Source organism: Gallus gallus, chromosome 14, assembly GCF_016699485.2.
Source record: "Gallus gallus isolate bGalGal1 chromosome 14, bGalGal1.mat.broiler.GRCg7b, whole genome shotgun sequence".
Taxonomy (NCBI): Eukaryota; Metazoa; Chordata; class Aves; order Galliformes; family Phasianidae; genus Gallus; species Gallus gallus.
This window is the reverse complement of record NC_052545.1, coordinates 12561134-12578056: the sequence shown is the minus strand read 5'-3', so window position 1 is coordinate 12578056 and position 16923 is coordinate 12561134. Positions and strand designations below refer to the sequence as shown.

General features: G+C 48.4%; 1 protein-coding gene across 9 annotated transcripts in view; it reads left to right on the top strand.

Annotated features, from left to right (window-relative positions):
* Positions 1 to 26: 26 nt before the first annotated feature.
* The window catches only part of CREBBP (CREB binding protein), a 78099-nt gene continuing 61202 nt past the window's right edge, over positions 27 to 16923 (top strand). For 8 of the 9 annotated variants that reach the window (XM_015294625.4, XM_040647707.2, XM_015294626.4 and 5 more), the window contains exons 1-2: positions 27 to 167; positions 8580 to 9292. In XM_015294625.4, the coding sequence (XP_015150111.2) occupies positions 83 to 167; positions 8580 to 9292 (798 nt within the window). In that variant the 5' untranslated portion in view covers positions 27 to 82. The remainder of the gene's footprint in view (positions 168 to 8579; positions 9293 to 16923) is intronic. The other variant, XM_015294627.4, reaches the window with a different exon arrangement.

Below are 16923 nucleotides of genomic sequence, written 5' to 3'. Positions count from 1 at the left end.
GTTGTTCGGTTTCCTCCTCCTCCCTTCTCGCCGAGCTCCGGGAGCGCCCGAGCGCCTCGGACGGGCCGCGAGCGGTTAAAGCATGGCGGAGAACTTACTGGACGGGCCGCCCAACCCCAAGCGAGCCAAGCTCAACTCGCCGGGCTTCTCCGCCAGCGATAGCACAGGTGAGGCCGCGGGGCGAGGGCGGCGGGGGGGCGGGCGGGGCCGGGTGCGGGCGGGCCGGGCGGGCCCGGGGAGCGCTGGGCGCCGAGCGGCGGGGCCCGGCCGGCTGAGGCCTGAGCTGCGATCGTGCGGCCGGCCGAGCCCTGGGCAGGACGATCCGTGCCGGCTGCTCGCCGCCGAGGCATCGCCGGGCCGCGTCGGAGGCGCGCGTTGCTGCGTAGCTGGAAAGTTTGGCGGAGGCCTTCGGTCGCGTTGCGTGCGAAAGTTTGGCGTCGGCGCGGTGCGGCGGCGAGCGGCGCTTCGGTACGCGGCCCTTTTCCGTCTCTCGCCGGGATAAGGAGGAGGGCAGTGCCGGTCAGCGGGCAGACCGGGCTTGGTAAAGAAGCGTTTTCTCCTCGGCCGCTCCTTCCCAGCGGTGCTTGTAGCCGTGATTATTTCACGAGGTTTCCCTTTGTCTCGTGGTGCTCGCGCTGTAGGACGGGACGCGCGCAGCCCGGTACTTTATGGCTGTATTGTTACTTGGGACTTGCCCGGTACGCGTAATGGTGGATGAGAGATCCTGACGCCGAGCGCAGATGCGAGCTGCCCCAACTCAGCTGCACGTCGGGCTTTTTGCACCCGGGCGGCGTAACTCCGCTCCGGCAGTTGTCATCTGCGCCAGCACAGCCTCACGTCGGACGTGGGCTCCTCTGCTCCGAGCCTCGCGCAGCTCCTTCCTCCCGAGACACGGACCCTGCACGCAGAGCCTTTCTGTATCGTTGTCTGTGTGCAGGGTGGGATTTCCTACGTGTCTCCGAGGAGTTTGACACCACCGTGTGCGCGAGGTGAAGGAGCAGAGCAGATAACCCCCCGGGATGATTTTATGTGGCTGTCCGTAGCGTTACGGTCGTCCCCCTCTGCTTTTTCTCTTTGAATTCATGCTTAGAATGATAGCTGTGTACATGCCTGGGATGTTATTACGTTGGCTCTTTTATTTTTTTCCTTTAAATGCCTTGAAATGAACACCACAAATGAACGTGCTGCCTTGGCCAGTAGCAGTAGAGCTGCTGGAGATGCTGGGCCAACACCAGGCAGCAGTAAATAAGGCAGCACGCAGGGGTCAGCCCCGCTGGGCCGTGCAGATCTGCTGCGAGATGATTCCCAGCTCTCTGGTGCAGGTTATTCACTTTCTGTTCTGTCCAAGTGCTCCTGGAAGTTATGACTCCAGTCCAGCGCTGCTAATTATGTCCACGGCGATGTGCTGTGTTCAGATTCCGTGCCCGTAACTTCACGTTGAGGAACTCACCTCTTGTTGGTGTCTGTTCTTAGCGGAGGTTTGGCTCTCTGTCCTTAACCTGCCAACAGGATAACATGTGCAGAAGCACCCCTGTGTGATTGCAGTGCTGTTTAATGAGAAACCAGGGGGAACTGAGAACACGGGATTGGAAGAATCCTGCAGTTTGTCCTTCTACCATGAAAAAACATGTGGGACGACTTAGAAATCTGACGCTTCCATCCTAATTTGGTTTACACTTTCAAGAATTTTTGCTTTGTAAATCTTCCTTTTAACATATGTTATGTTTTCCATCTGTCTTCTCAGATGTCTGAGATGCAGAGAGAACCTAATTCTTTTATTTGGAGTGCTGTCTTCAGTGGAGAGATGTCTCAACAAATGCTATTGCGTAGAGTCAGGGTGTGAATCAAAAGGAATCTGAAACTTTATTATCAGTGCTAATTGAGCCACTGGGAGCTCAGAATCGAAATCTTTAAGCCAGACACGCATGCACTCTTCAAAATCTCCACCGAGAAGGGTCTTGCCTATTATTTGGGTAGGTCCGGTCCCTTTGATTTGTGGTAATGTCCATATCCACGTGCATACACGATCGCTTCTCCGAGGGTATCCCTACAGCTGGCTGGAAAGGCAGTAGGAGCTGCTGGCAGTGGGGCAGGCCTCCCAGTGCCACAGCACGGCAGGCTGCAGCCCTGCCTGCCCGTGTTGCAGCTGGAGAGCACGGGCTGCTCTCTCGCCCTGCCCGTCTGCGGTGAGTGCTGTGCTGGGTGTTGCTGTGCAGGTGGCACGGCTTCTGTGTCGTCTCCGGCGTGGCTGTATCTAATGGGGCAAAGAAAGCTGGAAGTCTCACGTGTCAGTCTGCTTTGCGGTGGCCGCGAGGTTATTTCCTAAGTTTCGTGGGCTCCTTTAGGGAAGCAGTAATGAGAGTGATTCGGAGCAGCCTCCGCTCGCTGGAATCAGTGCTTTGCAGTAAGACAGATCTGAGCAGATGCCGGTTTTGTATTCAGTCAGTTGTAGTTGGAAGCTTTCCTAAGAGTCAAATGTATTCTAAAAAGAAAGAAGTTTCAAGTGCCTGCGTGCTGTTGGTGCCTTCTGTGCCTTCGGTGCGTTTTGCGACGTGTGCTTTTGCACAGCCTGACTGCAGTTGCTGACAGACTGCCCTTATCGTTCGGTCCCAGAAGTAGGGAGGGAAAAAGGGCATTAAAGGAAAGAGAAAGGAAACATCGCTCGTGGCTGCTGCAAATCACGAAGGAGACACAAAACTGGCTTTTCTTTCTTTTTTTTTTTTTTACTGTAATTTTGCGTAGTATTTCGTTCTTTCTGTTTCATTCCACCACTTGTAAGAGCACGTTAATCCTCGCTGTTCTGTTCCTGGCAGAGGTAGGCCTGATGTGTGACAGCCCTGCACAGGGGCGAGCGCTTCCACGGGCTGCTGGAAGGACGGAGCTCTCCGTGCCATCACTCGTACTGAGGAGGATGGAGGACCGAGCCATTTTAATGTGCAGCACCTCGTGTCGACCCGTGCCTGTGATAAGAAGCAGGGGATGGCACGGTCACTGTTAGGCTGTCGAGATAACGTGCATCCTGGGGAGCTGTCTTGCTGGGTGTTCTCCAGGTGTGCGGTGAGGGTGGCACGGCAGTGGATGGTGCGGGATGGCTGAGGGCATTCCCATGCTGTTTCGCTGTGCGTTTCGTGCTGCCTTAAGCAAGTGCCTGCTGTTTATTGCTGGCTTCTCACATGGTTTGGCTTTAAACGGTCACCTCGAACTTCAACGTTTTGTCAGCTGTTAAATTAGGACGTCAGGAAAGATGCACGCGCTTGTGGTAGGGTGAGAAAGCGAGGCCTCAATGCCAGTAACGTGCTTCGAGAGCCCTAAAACATTTAATCTTCACCAGGGTGATCTGCTGAAAGCAAAGCTAACTCGTGCAGCTCCTGCCTGCAGCTCTGCTCCTGCAGCAAGGCGGGTCGGCGAGCCGGGCTGTGCTGCGCAGCCTGAGAGCTGCGTGTGCTGTGACGGCGCTCACACGCTGCTGTTGCTGCTACTGGGTAGGATTTGAAGCTGCTCGCGAGAGCAGGCATAGCGGCACTGTCAAAACAGTGGAGACGCCTTGGGGAGCAATTAAGAGGAGGAGTAGTTACGGAGAGGCTGTGCAGGACGGGAGGAAAGCAGAGCGGATCCGTCCGTTGCGGTCCGATGCTTCCAGAACAGACCACGTTGCGTTTCTTCTGCCACACATTTTTGGTGGTTTCGTTTTTCTTTTCTGGGTGTTCTTTTTCCCCTCTGGCATCCGGGAAGAGAGAAGGCTCTCACTGATGTGAATGTGTCCTTTTGTACTTTCTGCTGTATGTTAATTTTGGTACCGGGGGCATTTAACACGCCCTTACGTATTGCTTTGTGTTAATAGCGGAACATTCAAGTAATTGATGACTTCATTTTCCCCACGTGGAAGCAGCTCTGACAGAAGCTAGCGTCGTGTTTTTGGGGACCTTTAGCACACCGTGTCTTCACTGTGAGCACGAAGAGATGAAGATGATTTGAATAAGTACAGTAGAAGGACAAACTTGGGTTTGTGACTCGATGATACACAGCGTGCAGGTGGGAAGAGGCAAGGAATTAAACTCAGTTATCAACGTGTGTTTCGGCTTATACCTTTTTCAGGGAGGTGAGAAGGCAGCGTGGCAGAGCAGCTGGGTGTCCCGGGGTCAGGTCACTGTTCGGTGCTGCTCACGTTGGATGTGGGATGGGGGATGTGGCTACGTGCATTTTTCCTGTCCTGAGAAGTCAGGCTGGCAGTCAGCCTGCTGTCGGGAGCAGTTCTAAAGCTGAGTGCAGGCATAGAGGCTGGCAGAGGGCGGATTCCTTCTCATTAACTTCTTGATTTGTTTGCTTAGTGTAATGAGCTTCAGGTTTGAAAAGTCACTTAGTTGCTGAAGTCTTACAAAAACAGATGGAGAGGTTTTCCTAGGAGCTCGAAACTACTTTACCGTGTTCTTAAGATGAGCTGGATTCTAAGCTGGTTGTGCCCCTTCTGGTTATCGGGACGTACAAAACAGATGCAATTGAACTGATTTTAGGAGCTTACCACTGCTTTGCTGCTTGTCTGTGCCCTACGTGGCATTCAGTTATGGAGAAGTATTTGGCCATAAATCCTTCCCCCTTCCCCCCTCCAGCCTTTTGGGCTTCTTTACCTGCCCCACATCCCCCACTGCTGTCCGTCCCGGCCTGGTGGCTGAACACCAGGTTGGGCACATCAGGTTGGTGTCTGTTTGCCTCGTTAAGTGAAGGCAGTAATGCAAAACTTCCTTACTGGAAATCTTATTATTTTTTTTTTTTTTCCCCCAATAAAGGTATTCTTAATTGCTCTTAGAACTTCAAATGTGCCAATTTTCTTTTATGAAACAATAAATTACAGAATCCTCGCCCGTTGAAAGGAGGTGGGGTGGCTGTGGGAGCTGCTGCCCTCCCCGAACAGTGTGCCCATTGAGCAGGGTACCTGCCAGGGGCCTGCGCAGCCGCCGAGCCCTGAACTGTTGGGGCTTTGTCTGCTGGGGTCTGACGTGATTGAGAGCAGCCTCACAAAACAAACCTGGGCTCGCTGCAGTGTAACAGCTCTGCTGGCGTGGAAGGAACAGCGTGGTGAGAACACAGCCCGTCCGCCGGGACCTGCAGTGCAGCTTCAGCAGCAGCCCCGTGCATGGGCGGGCGCTCCGTGATGGGAGGGTGCCCTGTCACGTTGCAAGCAGAAGTTATGCCACGAAGCTGGGGCTGAATTTGGTAGCTGACCACCTGCTTTAACGTCTGAGCAGCGCAGGGAATGCTTCAGGATGTGCCACCTCTCCAGGCAGAGCTGAAGGGCCAGCAGTGACATTGAAACTCACTGGCTGTGTGCTGTAGGAAAGAATCTGGTAACTGTTGCAAGTAGTTACACGGATGACAGTGTTCTACCTGAGGATGTGACCATTCTCCTTCTGAAAACGGCCGGGAGGAAACTTACTTTATTTCTGTAGTGGTTGCTGAAAGTGCTGTCTAGGAAAGCAAAACAACATTGCAGCCCATGAAACTGAAATCGGGAGAGAGCGTGTCTCGTGCATGTTATCTCCTGTGTGAAAAGGGATGCTCAGAGAGCACCGGATTCTCAGTTTGGAAAAGGCCTTGGGGAACAGTGGCAGAGTTAGAATTGCTTGGTTCTCCTTCCCTCCTGAAGGACGTGGGTTTGGTTCTGTGCTGGGGGAGACCTTCTGCCTTTGTGCCGGAGGTCAGTTCCCATTTGGCTGCTGCAGAAATGGGTCGTGTTCTGTTAGGGCAGATTTTTGTGTGCGTAGATACGCATATCTGTAACTGCCGAGACAGTCTCTTGTCTTCAGAGGTTTGTGGACGTGTTTAAGTAAACTCCTGTTTTCTGCTGTATAACTGCCGTAAGATGCGCCTCGTGGTGATGTAACGCACGCAGTTCTGCCTGCAGTATAAAAGCAGAACGCTTAATCCCTGCCGGACCATCTGAACACAGTGAGTTTTTACACAGCTGCCATGCAAAGCTGTTTACCTGTTCTGTGTTCTCCTGCTGGCAGGGTAGTAAACTTCCCGTGCCTGACATGAACGTACAGACTTCTTACAGGAGCTGCAGAGGGGCGGGATGTGTCGGGTTTTAAGAGGCGGTATTCCCAAAGGCTTTCTTCACTCTTCTCATAAGCTGCAAAAACATTTCCAACCCTTGGCTCCGACTGCATGGTGAAGCGTCCAGGCAGCGAAATGAAAAAAAGTAGGATGCTGGAGTGCAGTATTCAGTTTGGAAATGGGACTGGAAAAAAACTTCCCTCTTCTTTTTTGGTTTGGTTGTTTTTTTGGGGGTTTTTTTTTGAGCTGTAGCAATGTCTTCACATCTTGTTTCTTGTCTCCCCCAGCCATGCATACTCACGCACAGCTTTTGTTGCTGAAGTGTGAGCAGTTGTACTGAGTGTAAGAGCACTACGATGGGGTTTATGCAGGTTCCCTGGAGAAGTGCAGTGAGCCTCGAGGTGCCCAACCTGGATCTGCAGTGCCCCATCCATGGAGCTGCTCTGCAGAGCCCCGGCGGGGGCAGCCCAGCCATAGCAGCACCAGGGCTTGGAGACACAGCCGTGGGGGAGAGGTTGCCATTAGTGTTGGCTTGTAAGAAGAAAGGTCGGTAAAATACACTGCAAGAGGCACAGACCGCAGTGTAAGTAGTGTCACAGGGTTGCATGTGAAAGAGGAGGAGAGGTGGTGAAGTGATCACCAAGAGATGTAGTGCTCCAGGAGCTCCTGTGAAAGGCAAGTGGGAAAGGAGAACTGAACGAGTGGATTACTGCCATAAGAAAGGGAGGATGAATACTTCAGTGCACAAAATTGGCTTCAGAGAATGTTTGCTTGCTGCTTCCCTGCTTGGAAGGGAGCAGGAGGGACAGCGTCGTGTCAGGGCTTATGGGCTTCGGCACAAGGGAGGCCTATGAAGGACATGCTGCTCAGGAGAGGCAGGAGTTGAACCTGTGTGCACATTGACTACAGTGGTTTATGTCACTCTGTGGTCATTTTGCAGCACAGCTAAAAACTTGTCCGTTTGTCCTAAACCAGGATGAACTGAGAACTTGAGTGCTGGTGGCATGCACTGTGTTTCAGTGTACTGAAAGTTATTGGTAGTGCTTCCTGGCTTCTTGATACAGGTTAAATGTGCTGTGAGTTTTGCTGTTTCAGTTCCTAAATGCACGTGGTGTGTTCTTAGGGCAGTTCTGCAGCCTGATTGCTTGTGGTGGAGCAGCGAGTTGAACTCTAATGTCATACAGCGTTAGGGATCCCTGTCTTTAGAAAATAACTCCTGTTTACTCCAACCTGGGAATGTTTTGGTTTAGTTTTGCTGTGACGGACTAGGATTGCTCAGGGCTGGCTCTGGAGGGGTGCAGTGAAGTCTTCATCCAGTTCTGTTAGGTAATAGTAACGACTGGTTGTTTCAGAATGTGTCCTCGGATTGGGAAGCTTTGCACAGACGTGTGTTTGAACTGCTGAGCTGGGGCAGACTGCTCGTGTGTTTCCTTCATTAATGTGGACGTGTACACTTCTTAGGCCTACAAATATGTAAGAAGTACCTATGTACCAATCAGATAACTTCATATTTCAGTCGCATACCGAAATAACATCTTTACACCGACACTGCTGACAGTGTGCAGTAAAACATTTTGGTGAACTTGAGCTGCTCGTTTTAAGCAAATGAAAACAGCTGAGTTGTGTGGTGTTTGTTTGGGTGTTTTCATGACTCTGGGTGTTGCAGCATGGCAGAGCAGCTCCTTCAAGGGCTGCAATGAAGACTTGATTGATTTATTTTGCCCATCTGGAGCATATGTGGATTACCTCTGTCAATACGGGATATGATAAATGAGGGATGGGCACTTAGAGAGCAATTTGAATGATTTGAGCAGTTGAGGGTTTGAGAAGCGAGGCATTGTGAGAAGAACATGCTGAGCGTGTCATTCAGGAGCCTTTGAGATGTAGTATATCATGGTTTGTACAAACAAACAGAAGGACCTTAGAAACTGATATTGAACACATGGATGTGTGGGACTGGGATCAGCGCTTCCAAGAAGCAGTAGTTGCCTTTGGTTGAGCTTTGAGGCCTTGCTGGAAGGTCGTATGCAAACCCAAGTGGCAGCGTTGTGGTGGGATTTTGGGGTGAAATGCGGTGGCCTGGGATTGCTCAGGAGGCCAGAGAACGTGATGTAATAGCTGTTTGGAGAGAGTCAGTCAGTCAGAAAACCTCCCTTGGTACTTCTGTATTGTTCTTTCAGCTTAGGCACAAGAAACTTGGGACTTGGGTTAGATGCTGCTATTCGTGCCACCTCAGTTTCTTAAGCATGGTAAAACGTTCTGCCAAGTTGTGCAATAAAACTAATACTTAACGACTTATGTTTTACCCTTTATGTCTGTATGTATGTAGTATTAATGACTGCTTCCTGAAGGGCTCTGGACTTCATGTCATGGGAGCTCTTGCTCACTTGCTGACACCTTTGGTGGTCTTGGGTGAAGATATGCCTCAACGCACAACTGTTTCAGACTAGTACAAAGTACTATAGATGGATGTTTTAGTCACTTACTTGTTACGTTTTCCTTACTTGTGTTTCTGTTTTAACTTGCAGATTTTGGATCTTTGTTTGACTTGGAAAATGATCTTCCTGATGAGCTGATCCCCAATGGCGAGTTGGGCCTTTTAAACAGCAGTGGGAACCTCGTTCCAGATGCAGCTTCCAAACACAAACAACTTTCTGAACTTCTAAGGGGAGGCAGCGGCTCTTCCTTAAACCCAGGAATTGGAAATGTGAACTCAAATAGCCCTGTCCAGCAGGGAGTCGGGAGTCAAGTGCAAGGGCAGCCGAACAGTGCGAGTATCGGTAATCTGGGTGCTATGGGTAAGAGCCCGTTAAACCAGGGAGACTCTTCTGCTTCAGGCCTGGCAAAGCAAGTTGCCAGCACCTCTGGACCTACCACACCTGCATCGCAAACACTGAACTCTCAAGCACAAAAACAAGTGGGGATGGTGACGAGCAGCCCTGCAACATCACAGACTGGACCTGGAATATGTATGAATACTAATTTCAGTCAGACACACCAGAGCCTTCTCAACAGTAATTCTGGTCACAGTTTAATGAATCAGCCTCAGCAAGGACAAGGGCAGGTAATGAATGGATCTCTTGGGGCAGCTGGAAGAGGAAGGGGAGCAGGAATGCAATATTCTGCCCCTGCCATGCAGGGGAATGCAGGCAGTGTGCTGGCAGAGACTTTAACCCAAGTATCTCCACAGATGGCTGGTCACACCGGGCTGAACACAGCACAGACAGGAGCAATTACAAAAGTATGTACATATAATTTAACGTATTCCGTGTGTTGCGCTTGCATTTTTTTTCCACTCAGGTGTTTCGAAAAATTAATAGACCATTTTTTGAGGAGCAGAGCTAAATAATGTGCTTTCTTGAGTCTGCAGTTACCAGTTTCAGACACCAGTGATAGGAAGTATTAAAGCTGGTTTGCCATGGGATCAGAAATGACAGCACACGTGTAAAAACACGTCCTGAGAGTTAAACGTTGGATTTTATCTCAGCAGTGTGAATTAGAAAAGAATAGCTTAATCTGGCAAAAAGGGGACAAATGATTATTTCTGTGCAGGATTTTATTGTATCTGCCAGACAGCGATGTGTTCTAAAGCAGTGTGAGATCTTAGAGAAGTTTGAAGAGGGAGAGGTATGGGACTTGTCCTCTTGTCAAGGGCCACTCAGTAGCTGTGCAGTGAATGTTTTTCAAACGTGGGAGTGCTAATCTGAAAACATGAAATTTGACATGGGTTGTTAAGCTAATCTGAACTCTACAAAAGGGAAGGACAGTATTTGACAAGAAGCAACTTAGTGGCCTTTGCAGATTGGGGCAGGGAGTGTATATACCTGTGGAAGCTTCTGTCTGTGTCTTAGGGTGCTGCTGTGGTCCCTGCTCGATACAGTCATTGCTTTTTAGTTCTTGACTTCACTGGTGTAAGCACAGAGATGTGATTAGAGGAGGAGTGCTGTTCCTTCTGCCTCAGCTGGATAGCAGTGGGCCTCATCTCTTGTGTGGCATTGGTGCAGTTCCTCCCTTGGGTTTTGATGGTGAAACCGTTGTTATGTAGAAGGGAATTCCATCCCTAATCTTTCATCTATCCACACACCACTCGTCGTCGTCGCTGTAATTTATTAGTGTGCATGTGTTAATTCATTGATGTGTTAAGAATTCTGGAAAAAAATGGCATTGCCTAACAAAAGCAAGCCCGGTTGTGAATGGTGTTTTCTTAAGAAATATGAACATCATTGTGGAGTACTGGGTGGTTCGTTTGGTTCTCGGACATAAAAATACAAAGAGCATTCTGATGCCACCGAAAGGGATCCTGCTGCTTAAGGCAGAGATGCTTGTGATCTGAGTGCAGGTCAGAGCACATGAAAATGAGTGCATTCGTTCCAAGCCTCAAATCAGATAATTTGGCTGCGTGGAGGGATTGGTGTGCACAGAAAGAGGGGAGCTTCTTTCTTCTTCTTCTTCTTCTTTTTTTTTTTTTAACCTTATCTCTTTTTCCCAGAAATGTATGGGGTAGATTTTCCCTAGTCACAACATAGTTATGTGGTGAAGCTACTGATTTTTGATGCAAACTAATTCAAGTCGAATTACACTGGAACAAAGGCTCTTGCCTAAGGTCTTATCTGACCAAGTATGAAACTGGTGGGAGAGGTTCTGTGATCTCATGGCTTCTTGTTAGCATATCCACCCCTGGTAGGGAATAGGCCAGTAGAAATGTATGGACATGAGCCACAGTCTGAAGCCAGCTGCAAGTGGGATGCTCGAGCTGAGGAAGACAATCTGGGTGTTCTCAGCATTAGTTCAAGAAGTAAGTTAGTTTGAGCAAGAATTACTTTGGAAAAGAGTAGTGAAAGAATCCCTGTTACTCACATCATTGGCTCCTCCTTCTGCGTAGTGCATTTCAGAATGGCTTGCTCCATGGATTTTCATCTCACAAACAGAAGTGTTCTTCATTTTTTGGTTTTGTTTTTGTATTTTTGGAATAGGCATTTAAGTTTGGCATCCTGCTGGGGTCTCTTCCCATCCCTGAGTCTGTTGTCCTAGTAGGGTCACAGTGGTGATGTGTGTCAGCCAGCTGTGATGAAGGCTTTTAAGGAGCATAAATGAACAGTTCAGCAGGTTTGTCTGTTCTGCTCAAACTGACATTGCTGCTGAAAAGATTTTGTGAGTTGTTTACAGATACACCATATTACTATAGCAAGAACCTGAATTCTTCATTGGCTGTAACTGCAGTTTGTGAGTTTATATGGAGTGCTTGCCTTGTGATTAAGACCTGTCTGAGATGCTGTGGAAGCCTCTGAGGAAAGCTCTGTATGCTGCAGTGTCTCTCTTCATGCAAGTCATTGCCAGACTCCTCTTCTGAAACAGTTTTGCTTTGAGCTGTGGGATCCTGCTCCTGTTTTCATGGACAGTGCTGTAAGGGTAGTTCTCATTTGGGTTGAAGAAATCTGATTAAAAGATCAGAAGGATTCTTCTTCTCCAAACAAATATCATGTGGTGGGGGTAGAAGAACGGGTTGTTTAGTCACAGTCATTTCCAGCAGTAGTGAAATTGTCCCTGTTTGTTATATTTGTTTTTGCAAAGTCCATTAGATCTAGAAAATGTGTTCAAACCACCTAGAAAATCATCTGAAATTAGAGTTGGTGTGGAAGATTGAAGGTTGTCGGCTTCTGAACATCTTAAACAGCAGCAAAGCTAAGCAGATGGTTTATTGCTTCCCTAGAACCCAGCGCTTCCTTGCAGGCATGCTCTGTGCCTCATGCTCTTCTGTTGCCATCAGAGTTGTTCCTGTAGGTTGGATGTCACACAGCCTCCTGCTGGAGTGCGTTTGCTTCTTCCTATTGCTGCTATGAAAGCTTTGGGAAGTTTCCTTTTATTTTGCCTGGTTCTCAGGACTACTAAACCTACGTAGAGATTGGTTTCCTTTGCAGTTTAGCCTAATTTTTGGGTCTCTGTATGGCCAATAGATGGATGTCATTGTTTGGTCAGATCTTAGTCTGAGCCTGTAAGCACATCAATCACAGGAAGATGGTTGGTTGTGTTTTCCTTGCTTGTGTGCAGCGTGTTTAAGCCCCATTGCCTCTGGGAATGTGGCACGTGTAATAGAATTCTGGTACCACAATCTTAGTGGTTCAGAACAGTGCTAATGTGCACAAACGAGATCGAGTATGCTAGATTTCTCTATGAATTGAGTGTATGCTTGTCTCTTAGCTGTATCGGCTTAATTAATGCGTGTTCTTCGTGGCTTTACCTTTATTTTGGCCAAAATAGCCACATGGCAGTGCACGTTACAGCAGAAGTTTGAGATGAAAGAGGAGGAGGAACTCAGAGCACAGTCACATCCCTTTTAATGTCTGCCAGGAGGACAGGCAGTTGTGTCATGGTTTGGTGCTGAGCTGTATAAAAACTGGAGTCTGCTCTTTGCTATTTCCAAGCTGTGTGTGGGGGTGTGCTTTGGAGCAGTGCATGATCACAGTTTTGCTCCCTGTAGTTTGCTGAGAAGTGGTTTGCTGTTGGATAGTAATCTTCAGGAGATCTGATGGTGCGCTGAACTTCTCTAAAGAACACGAGCAGCACTTCGTGTGCGTCCCAATGCTTGACTGTGTGTTTTGAGGAATCTGAGGTAAGGAAAACAAGAGGGGGAGAAAAAGATTCGAAGAGATGAGCCGGCTGATATTGCCGAGTACCAGATTGAGATGCACTCTTTGACTGTGAATTAAGGCAGCCGAAGACGTTCGCATTCCGTGGCCGTCGTGTTTGTTTTCGCAGCCTGCTGCTGCCGTTTGTTTCTCTGGTGACTCTCAATCTGTCTGGATCTGCCTGAATTGTTTTACCATGACTTGCGCTTAATTTGCAGCTTATCCTCGACGTTGTCCATAGCAGGCTGCCAAGCGGGCTGGCTGCGAGCGGAGCCTCTGGCAAGCACGGGTAGCCACGCGAGCCGCATCCCACCCAGCCCTGCTGCTGTGCGCTCACCGACTGGACCAGCTGCTCGGCTCCTAGTCAGCGTTGTGATGACCAAAGCAGTGTTTTTATGGTCTTTTACCATGTATCGTAGTACAGGCAGAAGGAGGATATAAATACCTAGAAGCACCTAACAGCAAAACTCACCAATGCAGTTCTGGTTTGAAACGTGGCCATGGAAAGCGGTGCTTCGCGGATGACTTGGTGCTTGATAAACAGATTTGGTAACTTCGAATGCTCTCCTACCACAGCAGTCCCTCCTGGCACCTGAAATCGAGTTGTTTCCTATTTCTAGTACACGAGTTAAATTGCCTTTGCAGTTGTGCAATGTCATTGAAGATCCTTGAAGCGATAGCCGCTTGGCTTCTGCCTGCTGCTTACACTCACGCCGGTATCCGCGCTGCGTCTGACTAATGCTGCAGGCTGAAACAATGTGCGAAACGGAGCAGTCAGCCTTCATGGGAAACCACAGCTTGGTTTCCTCTGCTCTGCTTCCAGCTCGGGCTGGAGGAGCCGGCCTGCATCAAGTCATCCAGCTGACGAAAATGAAATATTTCGGTGTCTTTTTAGAGCAGAGTTGTGCTGTTGTGTTCTGCTGTAGTAACGCAGCGCTAACATGAAGGATCTTGTCACCAACTTTCAGTCACTTTGGTTAGCATTACGTAGTACTTCTGTTTCTGGTGTGGGAGTACATTGCTCAGTAGTGTGTGCAAAGGAAGACTTTGGTAGTAAAACCAAGAGAACCACCAGTTCTTTGGAACCCATAGACTAAGAGTGGTGTTGTCTCCAAAAGATTATTAAGATGACAAACCTTGAGGTCCTCATTGTGATTTCTTTCTAATTTTTAGGCTGCTTCCACATATCTTCTTGCTGTGTGTCAATTTGTTTTTTCCTAACGCACAGACAGAGGTGGGACTCACTGAGAGAAGCCAGCCTGGCTATTGACACGTGGCTGTGTAGAGGTTGCAGGTTGCTTCTTGCAGAAGGAAATGTCTGTTCTGTAGTAATTCTTCTAATAGAGCCCAATTGTGCGTACAGATCCTACTGCACAGGAGCATTTTTGGTGGCGAGATCTCTTAAGAGGTCTAAAGAACTTCTCCTTATGTAATGATGCACTTATTGTGCGTGTAAGACAGTGAGCTGTGATGGCATTGTGAATCGTATGGTCAGAAGTACGTAGGGAAATGTGTCAAAAGAGCCCGTGGTATGGCCTGGGAACTGTGTGCTGGTGTCTTGTTTTCTTAGAAACAAAGAGTAAGCAAGAACCTTTGCAGAGGTCATGGATGGCATGGCATTCTGTGGCAGTAAGGAGTGCCTGTGTGGGGAATCGCTGCAGCTGGGGAAGGAAGCAGCGTGCAATGCTTATTGCTTGTGTTGTGAGTGTTCCTGTGTAATCCCAGTCGTGGTTTTGAGACTGGAAATGGTTGGTAGAATTGAGACTTAGATGGATGAGGATTTGGGTGTTTTTTCTGGAAGTTGTGCTACTTACAAGGGCTGCCTGACCAGCAGCTGGAAACGTGTGCTGCTCTGCATCCTGGTGCTGCTTCAGGCCCAGAGCCACAGTTGCACTGAATGCACGTTTTTTGTTACTTCGCTAAGCATATGTATCTGCTTTAGGTTTGGCACATACAGTGCCACACCACGAATTGGTTTGCAGTGAATCATAATGGAGACAAGGCACACTAAATATCAGGGGCCATTGACAAAAAATCCCTCTGTGTAACAGAGGAGCTCTCAGAATGACTGCAGCACGGTGCAGGCCCGTCCGCGTCCTGTCCCTTTTCAAACAGGCCTTAAACACAAACAAACAAGAACAAACGCCCTTTGAAACTTTTGGCAATTAGGATAAATAAAATAACCCCTTTACGATGAGAGGATCTTTGTACCCTGGAAGGGCTGGAGAACTCAGCAAGTCTAATGCCGGGGTTCGGTGCTGTGAGCCCTTCACTCCCAGCACCCTTCTGCTCCCAGTGCAGGCCTTGTATGCAGGCCTTGTGTGCAGGTCTCATGTGCAGGCCTGGGCTGTTCTCACCACCCTGCTTGAACACATGCATTCCAGGTGACCATCACCTGGCTTTAAAACCTCCTGAGAGCTCTCTGGGCTGCTTCACATGAGTTGTGAAGTCCTTCGAGAGGAGCATTCCGGGATCTCAGGGCAGCTCTGCACGCTGTGTGGCGTTTCAAAATAAACGCAGTTGGAGCTTAAAATTACTGCTTGCAAATTATTTCAACGGTATAAAATATTTATATGTAGGTTTCTCTCTGGTTACTGTTAATGTCACGCTATGATATTTAAGCTAAGTGGTTGTTTTCAGTAAACCATATTGACTCTTTTTTGTGTACGTATTGTAACCTGGAGTGGAAACTTGTTCCTTGTCGGTTTGATTTCTGTTTTCCTCTGGTTCTGGGTTGAAATACAATAATTATCTATGTCTTTTAGAAACACAGTGTTTTTTTCCTTCAGTGTAACCAATTTCCTTCAGGATTTGTGTCTGCTGAGGAGCTCACATAGGGAAGGAGAGGAGGCTGAGCTCCTCTCCTTGCAGTGTTTGAGATGCTCCAGTTGCTCTGTGGGGCTGCTGGTGCCTTTTTCTGATGGGCAGCCATAAAAGCTCTTGTAGCAATTAGAACTCATTGGTCACTTGCTGCTAATTGTTCATTAAAGCTTAGAGTTCTTACTTGCTGAGGTTACAGCACTCAGTGAGCCTTCGGAGCTGTGCTTTCCTGATGTACAGCGGCGATGCTCAGTGCAGAAAACGCTTTGGTTCTTCCTATGCTGTATCCCATTTTATCAGCTTGTGCTGGCCTTCTCAGAAGGAAGTTTGGAAGTGTTTTATGCACGTATGCAGGGTAAGCATGTTGTGTTGTTTTCTTCCTGAAAAAGGTCAAATGCATTAAGAGATGTTTTTTCCATATAGGCATTCTTATAAAGAGCACCTTTCCACAAAATTCTGACCTTTCTATGTCAGTAGTAATGCTGGAACATTTGTAGGTTTTTAAGAGATCTTGTGGCCTTGAAATGCTTACATTTCTTTCACTTCTGAGAAGTTCTTGGAAGAGGCTTTCAAGTCATCCAACAAGTGGCAATAAAACACCTGGCTTCCTCGTAGTGCCATTGCTTAGATTTTATTTCTGGCTTGACTCAGTCTTTCCTCCTATAATAACAGGTGCAGTAAATGACAGTGGTTCCTGCATCTGTGTCGTTTGGTTTTTTGGGCTGTTTTTTTTTTTTTACATTACTTTAGTACTGAAGAGAAGATGTTCTAGAACCTCATGGATCCACTTCAGTGGGCTTTCATTGTGAGCAAGGGCAGCGGAGGTGGCACAAGACAGGCGTCCCTCGGGTGCTGCTGGGCAGCTCACGGTTGAATTCTGAGATCTCATCCTTAAAAAGTTAAACTTTATGTTCCTGTGTATTTATTTAAGGCATCCTTGTTGTTAATTGACTTGAAAAGTGGGTATTTTGGAAGTGCTGTTCTTGTCAGCGTGCCGGGTTGGTGTGGGTGAGGAGCGCTCCCCCAGTGGAGGCAGTGGCCTTGCCTCCATTCTTGCACCTAAACTGAATTCCTTTTCTTATTTGTGGTGATGCCATTGGCTCTTTGCCACGAAATGATTAATTTTTTTTTTCCTCGCTTCTCCATCTGTCCCTCTGGCATTTACATTGCAAGCACCGTGGTGACTTTCTTTTGGAACGTGTTCCTATAGGATGAAACAGCAATTAGTAAAGGCTTACATCATTTTTTGTCAGCAAACAGATAGAAGATGGTGCCAGCGTAGTAAAGAAAGCCTGCCCTTCCCTCCTCACCGGCGTGCACAGATCCCCACCGGACCCTTCTGTCGCACTTCCCTGGCAGCCGTGATCAGCCAGGTTGGACCTTGCCTCGTGCTGTAGGTTGGTGTTTCATTCCAGAGGGAGATAAG